The sequence below is a fragment of the Patiria miniata genome, unplaced genomic scaffold (assembly GCF_015706575.1).
Source record: "Patiria miniata isolate m_02_andy unplaced genomic scaffold, ASM1570657v1 HiC_scaffold_29, whole genome shotgun sequence".
NCBI classification, from domain to species: Eukaryota; Metazoa; Echinodermata; class Asteroidea; order Valvatida; family Asterinidae; genus Patiria; species Patiria miniata.
In genome coordinates, this window is record NW_024037068.1 from 8,305,965 (window position 1) to 8,318,218 (window position 12,254).

The 12,254-nt window shown below is 36.9% G+C and overlaps 1 protein-coding gene across 1 annotated transcript in view; it reads left to right on the top strand.

Annotated features, from left to right (window-relative positions):
* Window positions 1-4,320, top strand: part of LOC119735672 (protein kinase C-binding protein NELL2-like) — a 31,257-nt gene extending 26,937 nt beyond the window's left edge. The window contains exons 16-17 of the mRNA XM_038209480.1: window positions 1,043-1,276; window positions 2,049-4,320. Coding sequence (XP_038065408.1) covers window positions 1,043-1,276; window positions 2,049-2,093 — 279 coding nt within the window. The 3' untranslated portion in view covers window positions 2,094-4,320. The remainder of the gene's footprint in view (window positions 1-1,042; window positions 1,277-2,048) is intronic.
* Window positions 4,321-12,254: the final 7,934 nt, after the last annotated feature.

A 12,254-nucleotide genomic window follows, 5' to 3' on the forward strand; every position in this document is an offset into this window, starting at 1 on the left:
TATGGCGGAGACGGTTGTCATGCAGGTGCCACTGTTTGGGGTATCAGCCTACTTAGGAGCCAAGAGCCACTGGCCTTGTGCAGAAATGGTAGTGGTGCTGCGTTGCCTATGTACTAATGTGGCCATCTTGGTCTGGTATACGTTGGTGTCGTACCTGAGATAGCTTTGATATAGGTTGTCACTGTTTGGTGCACCAGCCTATACTTGGGGCCAGGAGGCCTTGGACCTGTGCAGAAACGGCAGTGGCCCTGCGAAGCCTACTTACAAGAGTCAGTAAAGAGACATTGGGATGGACTTGTCTTGTCATTTTCACCATGACAAGTGCCAACATCACACTGATTACGAAAGCCATGGACAGAATACCATTCCAACTATTGTATTTGTCCAAGACTTTGTTTGTGGTATATTTTTGTTGGCAATCATGTATTGTTGTAACATATTTATTGTGAAACAGATTTATCTTAAAGGGAAAATACAACATTTGCAAACATCAAAAATAAAACTACAAAATCATTTTGAAATACCTTGCTGGACTGTTAGTGAATGACAGTGTAAAGCATCCTGTAAAATCATGGCACCTGGTATATTGTCATTTTCAAGAAAAGTGGTTTTTTTGTATCAATTTTCAACGCTGATCGGCCGATCAGCGTTGGAAAAAACTGGCTTTTTTTCAAATACTGGCCCCAGTTGACCATCGCACTTGTTTGCAATCGATTACACACCTATGAACGGGTACAAGCCAGCTAGACTGGTTCCCTGACCTTACAATTCCCCAATATATGTAAACTGCTCTGTTTCTTCTTAAATGGAGTCAGGGAACCAGACTACAGGAACATGATTGTTTTTCTTAGTTTTTATAGCATTTTCGAACCCAAAACCTCAAAAAAGTCAGTGTAACTATATTTGATATAAATTTCCAACCCCCCAATTCCATCCATTTTTGAAAATTACAGCAAAAGCAAATGATGTATATTCCCTTTAAACAGTAAAATGTACACAGAATTGACATTTTCTCTATTCTCATTTCATCTTCCCCATACAGGCCGGAACCATACAGTGCACGGCACCAGACTGCCCTCCTCCCAACTGCCTACAGACCTACACGCCCGTCGGTGAATGCTGCCCTCGGTGTCAGGTTCATGATGCCTGCGACACCGTCAGCATAGCGGTCCAGGATCCCTCGGCCATGACCGGCTGTGAACACCAGGGGGCGTCCCACTCGCACAACCAGTGGTGGTTCTTAGAGGACGACCAATGCACCGAGTGCATCTGCCGGGTGAGTCTTTCAATATTTCGATTGGATCCTGTGTTTTATTAAAAAAGTTTAGGATTCGCATTACTGTGCACATCGAAGGGTTCGCCTTACAAGAGGCAACCTCACTTTAGAGGTAATATCAACTTTGCAAACATCAAAAAGCAAAACTACCAAATTATTACGAAATACCTGACTTGACTGTAAGTGAATAATAGTCTCAAGCATCCTGTGAAATCATGGCACCTGGGGTGCCGTCACTTTCAAGAAAAGTGGAATTCTTGTATTGATTCCCAACGATTGTCGGCCCATCGTTGGAACAAAACTGACTTTTTTTTCAAATACTGTCCCCAATTTACCAAATTTGGTTAGTCCACATTTTGTTTGCAATCAGGTTACCCATCCGTGAATGGGTGCAAGCCCTGACCAGACAATTCCCCCAAATATATAAATTGCGTCGTTTCATCTAAAGTAGGATCAGGGAACCAACTATCCTAGATCTGGAAAGCGCTACATGCAGAACACCTTTACAAAATAGGGGGCGCCATTTGGGTGTCCCCTTTTTTTTTTACTCACCCTATAGATCATTTGCACTGCAGCCATCTTTGAGGTGTGAGCTTTTTGTTCAACAGGGATACGCATGAGGAGACCTCTTGTGCATTTATTGTTAATGAATTAACATAACAAAGCACATTTCCAAGATGTTCCCTGAATGCAATCTATCTATAATAGTTGGATCTTTACTCTGATCTTTTATTGACAAAACACTAAATGTTTCTTTTGAATTGTGTTTCAGAATGGCAACATATGCTGCTGGTACAACATCGCTTGCAGTAGCTAGGCTGTGCCCCCTCCATCTGTCAACACAACGACCAGCCACAAGAAGTGCGGGTACAAGACACAACACCGTAGGGTTTAATTTCAACATATCAGGTTCCTAATAAAAAAAAACTTATACATTTTATTAAATCCTCACCTTCGCCGATCCTTCAAAAAAAAGAGAGGGAAAAAAGAGGTTTAGAAGGATTTTGCGGAAATAATACAGCCACAAATACCAAGCAAAAATTTAAAATTCTATTCGGTTCCTGTGAAATGGTGGATTTTGGAGGAAGATGGGTGGTGATTCAGGTAATTCAATTTCAATGCTAATGGTAAAATCCTTTTTTTTAGGCACTGTACATAAGCTTTATCATTCTGGTTTGTAGGGCTCGCTCAATGACGGCCATCTCTGTAGGAGAACTGCAACTGCGTATTTTACGCAATCAAGCACGCATTGCGCAGTGTTGAAAATGTTCCAAACATGCGCGCTTGTTGCTCGAAATGCGTTCGAAAAACGACGCAGCCGATGCGCATTATGCAAGTTGACGCTCAAAATGCCAATGCACGTGGATGGTCTGTAGGAAATGACGTCATTTGAACGAGACCTATTAGTCCCCACTACATTGCTTATTTTTATTTTAAGATTTAGTTTACTGGTTTTTGAATGTACACAGGCATAAAGCATTCGTTTCATTTGAGGTCTAAGGAGACAGTAGATTTGGGGTGAGCTGAACATGAAGACGGCAAGGAAACAGGGTATTTGATTGTATTTTCTAATACTTTGAACTGTCAAAGAGTGCTTGAATGAATTGCAAACCACGCAGCATTTTAATATGAATTGCAATTTAACCTTTTTTCGTCTTCAAAACTTGTAAACCAAGTCTAACAAAGAATAAAACTGTACATGAAGTAACATTTATGTCATTCTATAATTTTTGTATCAGGTATCAGGCTGTGCTAACCATTGGCAATTTTTTAATGTTTTTTTACGGCAAGCATATTTCAGGGGTTTAAGCATAGAATTTTGGCTCATGCGTACATCATGTATGCTTACAGGGTTAGCACGGAAATTTGCAAGTTCAAAAATCTTGGACATGTATGCAAATTAGGAACAGTATTGTGCCTGGCTATTTGTGAAGATTTGACTCTACTAGTCCAGGCATGCAACTTTTCCTCGGATCAGCTAATTTCCCTCGGATCAGCTGATTTCCTTGTTTTTCACTTCACACTTATGCCATTAAAAATTGTAAAACACTGTACAAAGTCTTGTAAAGATTGGAGTTTCCTCTTTTTTTTTTACTTCTAAGTTGCATAGCTGTACTACAGCTTTGGGCTGCCACAAAACATTAATTCTTCAGACATTTTTGCATCAAGTATCCTAGAAATAAACACTTTTTTGTATATGTATTTAATGGTGTATTTATGACACATACTTAAAAAACAAATAAAACTTGTAAATATGATAATATAGGTACTTACGCATTTGTTTTAAGGGAGAATAAAAAAAAATGAGTTTCTACCGAGTTTTAATGAAAATATAGTAATCCAACTGATCAGTTATAGCAGTGGTATTAAGGGTACAAGAAATATTTTTTTTTTTGGTTTTTTTTGCAATTTTCTCACTTGAAGCAAAACAATTCTTACAATCTGAAGAACATTGAAAATAACCCGTTGAAGTTTTAGCTCAGTTAAAACCTAGAATTTTTCAAACCATAGAAAACCTTTGCAAATTTCTTTTCCGTTGTAATTTTCCGGTGCATATTTCGAATTGCAGTCTCTCGTGAAACAATCCCAAAACCGGCATTTGGTAAGTGATTCTCACCGAGGCGTAAATATTCTGGCGATTTTTGGCATCGACGCAGAAATCATTGACAGCTGATCCATATAACTGATTGCCACTTGCCTACTTAATGGGTACACTCATTCCCATTGATAGTTTTAATGATTTTCATATATTTTTTTTCAGTTTTATATGCATTTTGATAGAATATTATGTGTTACATGTATTTCTTTTTAAAGTACATCTAAGCATGCATGGAAGTATCAGTAAAATCTCGAGATTAATGGTTTGTATATTTTTTTAGCTTGATATTTATACCTTGTATTCCTGTCCAAACAAACATTTATGCATGTTGACATGATTTATGTTAAAGGCTAAGAACAGTAATTAATCATGTAGAGTGGTGTATTAGATATCTGTGTAACAAGTGCAGCCAGAACGAAATAAAATATATTGGAACTTTCTCCGACGGATTGTTTTGGCTACTAGATAATTGGTACCAAAAAACAGAACTAATCGGGTTTTATTGTACAATTGTATTGTCAATTTTTTGTTATTTTAAACCAATGGCAAACGAATATAAGGTCCCACATCCTGTTCCATCCAACCCATGGAAGGATGAATCGAGGGCGCCCGTACAAAACCATGGCAAAGACCCTGATGGAGGACAGTGGCGCCGTGACTGCAGATGAACTTGGGACACTGATGATCGAACAGGACGTGTAACATAGGTCAAATATGTATGAATTGTGCCCAATAATGTCACAATTTGGGCCAAAATCTGACAAATTTTGCCGGTCTGAACATTTAATCATGGTCCCAAAGCATCGATATGCATTTCTGAGTAGTTTGGAGAAACTTCACGTTTTCACTCCTACATTGGACAGATATGCCATTCAAAGGAAATATTACGTCGGAAATTTGAGCTAAACTAGGACAAATATATGAATTTTACCTAATCATGTCACAATTTGGGCCAGAATCTGACAAATTTTCTGGTCTGAACATTTAATCATGGTTCCAAAGCATCGATATGCATTTCTGAGTAGTTTGGAGAAAATTTATTTTTTGGCCAAAATTGAATAAAAGGTAAGGCTAACACCTTACATTTTTTTGTAAATTTGGCTGAAAAATGAAATTTCTTGAAACTTGCTGGGAAGATGGCACAGGGTCTCTAGAACACGTTTCCACTCCTACATTGGACAGATATGCCATTCAAAGAAAATATTACGTGGGAAATTTGAGCTAAACTAGGACAAATATATGAATTTTACCTAATCATGTCACAATTTGGGCCAAAATCTGACAAATTTTGCTGGTCTGAACATTTAATCATGGTTCCAAAGCATCGATATGCATTTCTGAGTAGTTTGGAGAAAATTCATTTTTTGGCCAAAATTGAATAAAAAGTAAGGCTAACCCCTTACATTTTTTTGTACATTTGGCTGAAAAATGAAATTTCTTGAAACTTGCTGGGAAGATGGCACAGGGTCCCTAGAACACGTTTCCACTACTACATTGGACAGATATGCCATTCAAAGGAAATATTACGTGGGAAATTTGATGTAAACTAGCACAAATATATGAATGTTACCTAATAATGTCACAATTTGGGCCAAAATCTGACAAATTTTGCTGGTCTGAACATTTAATCATGGTTCCAAAGCATCGATATGCATTTCTGAGTAGTTAGGAGAAAATTCATTTTTTGTCCAAAATTGAAAAAAAAAAGGTAAGGCTAACCCCTTACATTTTTTGCATATTTGGCTGAAAAATGAAATTTCTTGAAACTTGCTGGGAAGATGCCTCCGGGTCCCTAGAACACGTTTCCACTCCTACGTTACGGTCTGAACATTTAATCATGGTTCCAAAGCATCGATATGCATTTCTGAGTAGTTTGGAGAAAATTCATTTTTTGGCCAAAATTGAATAAAAAGTAAGGCTAACCCCTTACATTTTTTTGTAAATTTGGCTGAAAAATGAAATTTCTTGAAACTTGCTGGGAAGATGGCACAGGGTCCCTAGAACACGTTTCCACTCCTACATTGGACAGATATGCCATTCAAAGGAAATATTACGTGGGAAATTTGAGGTAAACTAGCACAAATGTATGAATGTTACCTAATCATGTCACAATTTGGGCCAGAATCTGACAAATTTTCTGGTCTGAACATTTAATCATGGTTCTAAAGCATCGATATGCATTTCTGAGTAGTTTGGAGAAAATTCATTTTTTGGCCAAAATTGAATAAAAAGTAAGGCTAACACCTTACATTTTTTTGTAAATTTGGCTGAAAAATGAAATTTCTTGAAACTTGCTGGATAGATGCCTCCGGGTCCCTAGAACACGTTTCCACTCCTACGTTACGGTCTGAACATTTAATCATGGTTCCAAAGCATCGATATGCATTTCTGAGTAGTTTGGAGAAAATTCATTTTTTGGCCAAAATTGAATAAAAAGTAAGGCTAACCCCTTACATTTTTTTGTAAATTTGGCTGAAAAATGAAATTTCTTTAAACTTGCTGGGAAGATGGCACAGGGTCCCTAGAACACGTTTCCACTCCTACATTGGACAGATATGCCATTCAAAGGAAATATTACGTCGGAAATTTGAGCTAAACTAGGACAAATATATGAATTTTACCTAATAATGTCACAATTTGGGCCAAAATCTGACAAATTTTGCTGGTCTGAACATTTAATCATGGTTCCAAAGCATCGATATGCATTTCTGAGTAGTTTGAAGAACCTTCATTTTTTGGCCAAAAAAAAAGTAAGGCTATAACCCCTTACATTTTTTGCATATTTGGCTGAAAAATGAAATTTCTTGAAACTTGCTGGGAAGATGCCTCCGGGTCCCTAGAACACGTTTCCACTCCTACGTTACGGTCTGAACATTTAATCATGGTTCCAAAGCATCGATATGCATTGCTGAGTAGTTTGGAGAAAATTCATATTTTGGCCAAAATTGAAAAAAAAAGTAAGGCTAACCCCTTACATTTTTTGCATATTTGGCTGAAAAATGAAATTTCTTGAAACTTGCTGGGAAGATGCCTCCGGGTCCCTAGAACACGTTTCCACTCCTACGTTACGGTCTGAACATTTAATCATGGTTCCAAAGCATCGATATGCCCTTCTGAATAGTTTGGAGAAAATTCATTTTTTGGCCAAAATTGAATAAAAAGTAAGGCTAACCCCTTACATTTTTTTGTAAATTTGGCCGAAAAATGAAATTTCTTGAAACTTGCTGGGAAGATGGCACAGGGTCCCTAGAACACGTTTCCACTACTACATTGGACAGATATGCCATTCAAATGAAAAATTATGTCGGAAATTTGAGGTAAACTAGCACAAATATATGAATGTTACCTAATAATGTCACAATTTGGGCCAAAATCTGACAAATTTTGCTGGTCTGAACATTTAATCATGGTTCCAAAGCATCGATATGCATTTCTGAGTAGTTAGGAGAAAATTCATTTTTTGGCCAAAATTGAAAAAAAAAAGGTAAGGCTAACCCCTTACATTTTTTGCATATTTGGCTGAAAAATGAAATTTCTTGAAACTTGCTGGGAAGATGCCTCCGGGTCCCTAGAACACGTTTCCACTCCTACGTTACGGTCTGAACATTTAATCATGGTTCCAAAGCATCGATATGCATTTCTGAGTAGTTTGGAGAAAATTCATTTTTTGGCCAAAATTGAATATTTATTCAATTTTGGCCCTTACATTTTTTTGTAAATTTGGCTGAAAAATGAAATTTCTTTAAACTTGCTGGGAAGATGGCACAGGGTCCCTAGAACACGTTTCCACTCCTACATTGGACAGATATGCCATTCAAAGGAAATATTACGTCGGAAATTTGAGCTAAACTAGGACAAATATATGAATTTTACCTAATAATGTCACAATTTGGGCCAAAATCTGACAAATTTTGCTGGTCTGAACATTTAATCATGGTTCCAAAGCATCGATATGCATTTCTGAGTAGTTTGAAGAACCTTCATTTTTTGGCCAAAAAAAAAGGAAGGCTATAACCCCTTACATTTTTTGCATATTTGGCTGAAAAATGAAATTTCTTGAAACTTGCTGGGAAGATAACTCCGGGTCCCTAGAACACGTTTCCACTCCTACGTTACGGTCTGAACATTTAATCATGGTTCCAAAGCATCGATATGCATTGCTGAGTAGTTTGGAGAAAATTCATATTTTGGCCAAAATTGAAAAAAGTAAGGCTAACCCCTTACATTTTTTTGTAAATTTGGCTGAAAAATGAAATTTCTTGAAACTTGCTGGGAAGATGGCACAGGGTCCCTAGAACACGTTTCCACTCCTACATTGGACAGATATGCCATTCAAAGGAAATATTACGTGGGAAATTTGAGGTAAACTAGCACAAATATATGAAAGTTACCTAATAATGTCACAATTTGGGCCAAAATCTGACAAATTTTGCTGGTCTGAACATTTAATCATGGTTCCAAAGCATCGATATGCATTTCTGTGTAGTTTGGAGAAAATTCATTTTTTGGCCAAAATTGAAAAAAAAAGTAAGGCTATAACCCCTTACATTTTTTGCATATTTGGCTGAAAAATGACATTTCTTGAAACTTGCTGGGAAGATGCCTCCGGGTCCCTAGAACACGTTTCCACTCCTACGTTACGGTCTGAACATTTAATCATGGTTCCAAAGCATCGATATGCATTTCTGAGTAGTTTGGAGAAAATTCATTTTTTGGCCAAAATTGAATAAAAAGTAAGGCTAACCCCTTACATTTTTTGCATATTTGGCTGAAAAATGAAATTTCTTGAAACTTGCTGGGAAGATGGCACAGGGTCCCTAGAACACGTTTCCACTCCTACATTGGACAGATATGCCATTCAAAGGAAATATTACGTCGGAAATTTGAGCTAAACTAGGACAAATAATGTTACCTAATAATGTCACAATTTGGGCCAAAATCTGACAAATTTTGCTAGTCTGAACATTTAATCATGGTTCTAAAGCATCGATATGCATTTCTGAGTAGTTTGGAGAAAATTCATTTTTTGGCCAAAATTGAAAAAAAAAGTAAGGCTAACCCCTTATATTTTTTGTAAATTTGGCTGAAAAATGAAATTTCTTGAAATTTGCTGGGAAGATGGAACAGGGTCCCTAGAACACGTTTCCACTCTTACATTGGACAGATATGCCTTCAAAGAAAATATTACGTGGGAAATTTGAGGTAAACTAGCACAAATAATGTTAGATAATAATGTCCCAATTTGGGCCAAAATCTGACAAATTTTGTTGGTCTGAACATTTAATCATGGTTCCAAAGCATCGATATGCATTTCTGAGTAGTTTGGAGAAAATTCATTTTTTGGCCCAAAAAAAAGTAAGGCTATAACCCCTTACATTTTTTGCATATTTGGCTGAAAAATGAAATTTCTTGAAACTTGCTGGGAAGATGCCTCCGGGTCCCTAGAACACGTTTCCACTCCTACGTTACGGTCTGAACATTTAATCATGGTTCCAAAGCATCGATATGCATTTCTGAGTAGTTTGGAGAAAATTCATTTTTTGGCCAAAATTGAATAAAAAGTAAGGCTAACCCCTTACATTTTTTGTAAATTTGGCTGAAAAATGAAATTTCTTGAAACTTGCTGGGAAGATGGCACAGGGTCCCTAGAACACGTTTCCACTCCTACATTGGACAGATATGCCTTTCAAAGGAAATATTACGTCGAAAATTTGAGGGAAAATAGATCAAATATATACATTTTACCCAACAATGTCACAATTTGGGCCAAAATCTGACAAATGTCGCCAGGCTGGTCCCGAAGCATCGATATGCATTTCTGAGTAATTTGGAGGAAATTCAATTTTTTGCCAAAATTGAAAAAAAAATGTAAGGCATTTTTTTCAAATTAGGCTGAAAAATGAAATTTCTTGAAACTTGATGGGAAGATGGCACAGGGTCCCTAGAACACGTTTTCACTCCTACATTGGACAGATATGCCATTCAAAAGAAATATTACGTCGAAAATTTGAGGTAAACTAGGACAAATATATGAATTGTACCCAATAATGTCACAATTTGGGCCAAAATCGACAAATTTTGCCGGTCTGAACATTAAATCATGGTCCCAAAGCATCGATATTCATTCCTGAGTAATTTGTAGAAATTAAATTGTTGGCCAAAATTGAAAAAAGAGGCTAATTGTGTGTGGACGTGTCCCAACCATTTTGGTCGGGATTGTAGGTCCTCGAAAATTACAGTTTCATGGAACAAGGTCAAGATTTTGAACAGGAAGAAGTGTCATTTATTAACACAATTTGAAATCGACAAGTTACAAGAAGCACCATGCAATTAACATTAGCCTAAACTACCTTTAAAAAAATGCAAATGGAGAGGAAAAAAACTTTAAAAATGAATAAATAACATGGGGTGCAGAGGCTTTACAAAACGTCGTTTCATGTCAGTTGTAGTGTCGTAGAAATTCAACACCACCAGGAATGTGCCAGGATTCAACTTTCAGGTTGTACTTTTCTTTGGTTTGGGTATTTTGATCGATCGTTTTACCAAGTAATTTGTAGCAGTTTCAGTGAAAGATTGTAGTGTGGCATTTAAATACATTTATCAGAAAGCACCCACTATAGCATCCTTAACGACACGTTTATACTACATGAATCGCAACTTTCAGATTTTTAAATACAATGTGTATTTAGTATCCATTTTACTATTTAGTATTTATAAAACAAACACTAACTATCACTTTTTCCAATGCAAGCCAATGTTAGAAAGAGTGGTAAAGAAACACAAACAGCGAAATTTTCGAATGAAAATGAAATTTAACAAGCCAAACTTCGAATCTACATTAAGAACTATTTGTTTATCTAATTACATTGTAAATAAAAACAGTTTGAAGCTTGTCTCTGTGAACTACCCTATCAATCTCAAGCAACCACACTAGGATCTTTGACATACACAGCTAAATCATGCACTGATAAATATTTAACTTTTCAAAGTCGGAAAATGAACACTTTTTCAAAACCTTATCACCTATAACGAGCACAGCTAAGATACTTCACAAACCGGCACATAATTCTGGACTGATGCTGACCATAACACAATACCAAGACAGATTAAAGTTTATCCTTGTAGGAAATATAATAAAAGGCAAGTAAAATTTAATCCGTAACGAAAATGAATATTTCATTAGCAACATTGTAATTATAAGAGTGTCTGGATAATTTCATTAGAGCAAACACTGCCTCTTCTACAGGAAACGGATTAAATAAAATATATTTTGGAATTGCAGATGACACCTTTGCAAAACATCTATTCTTGTACTGACACTTATTCGTAAACCGTGATTTGTAAACAAAATATATAAAATTTCCAAAAACTTTTTAAAAATTTAGATTGACAAAATGAGGTGTGGGATTAGTGTTCCCTGGCACTTTGGGCTGGCCATGATTAACAGAATAATCGTCGTGAAATCATTTTATTTTGTTTCCAAGATGTTATTCGTTTCCGATAAGTATATAGACATAGACACATTAACGACATTGATGAACGGTTACACCTCTATATTCCGACACCCCTATGTTCCGACACCCCTCTGTTCCGACACCCCTATGTTCCGACTGCACATAATATTCCTATTCCTAACCCTATAACCGGGAGTTACACAATCTTATGTGCGAGTTGTCGGCACATTGAGGTGTCGGAACATAGGGGTGTCGGAACATAGAGCAGTCACCATCTTGTTTACTCTCTGGTTGTCATATAACCTAATATCTCCAACAACCAAGATAGCTTAGGCTTTGTGGACATATCTTCAGTGTGAAGTGATTTAGGAGATCAAAGAACATGTATGGTCCCGTAACGAAATGGGTTAAATTATAATTTGGGATGGAAATTACCGATTGGAATATCAGGATATTTTGTAATAGCGGACAGAACTGAAATACAAGTAACTTGCTTTCTTGTAGTTTATCAGGGAAAGGGCCATTTTGTTTTTAGAACTGGCTCACTGAAGTGACCAGTATTGAGCTTTCAAGAAAGAGAAGTCTTGAATGTGTGTGCTGTTTTGTACGAAATGTGAGTATCCGAGAAAAAGTCATCGAGTTGGAATACCTTAGGGTAATGTTGTGGGCATTCAGAATTGCGCACTGAAGACTAATAGGGGATTGTTAGTGTGCATGATGAACAATTCTAGAAACGAAATAACTCCTCAAATTTGGTAACTCGATCCATCATGGCCATTGCTCTCTGGTGTGTCAAGGGGTCTGCCCAGGGGTGTGGCCTACATTGCGCTCTCTGGCTGAACTACTGTCGTAGATGGCTGGTCTGAAGCTGTGCCATCCCTGTATATAGATCACATCAAATACTTTGTCAAATCTTCACAAGTCA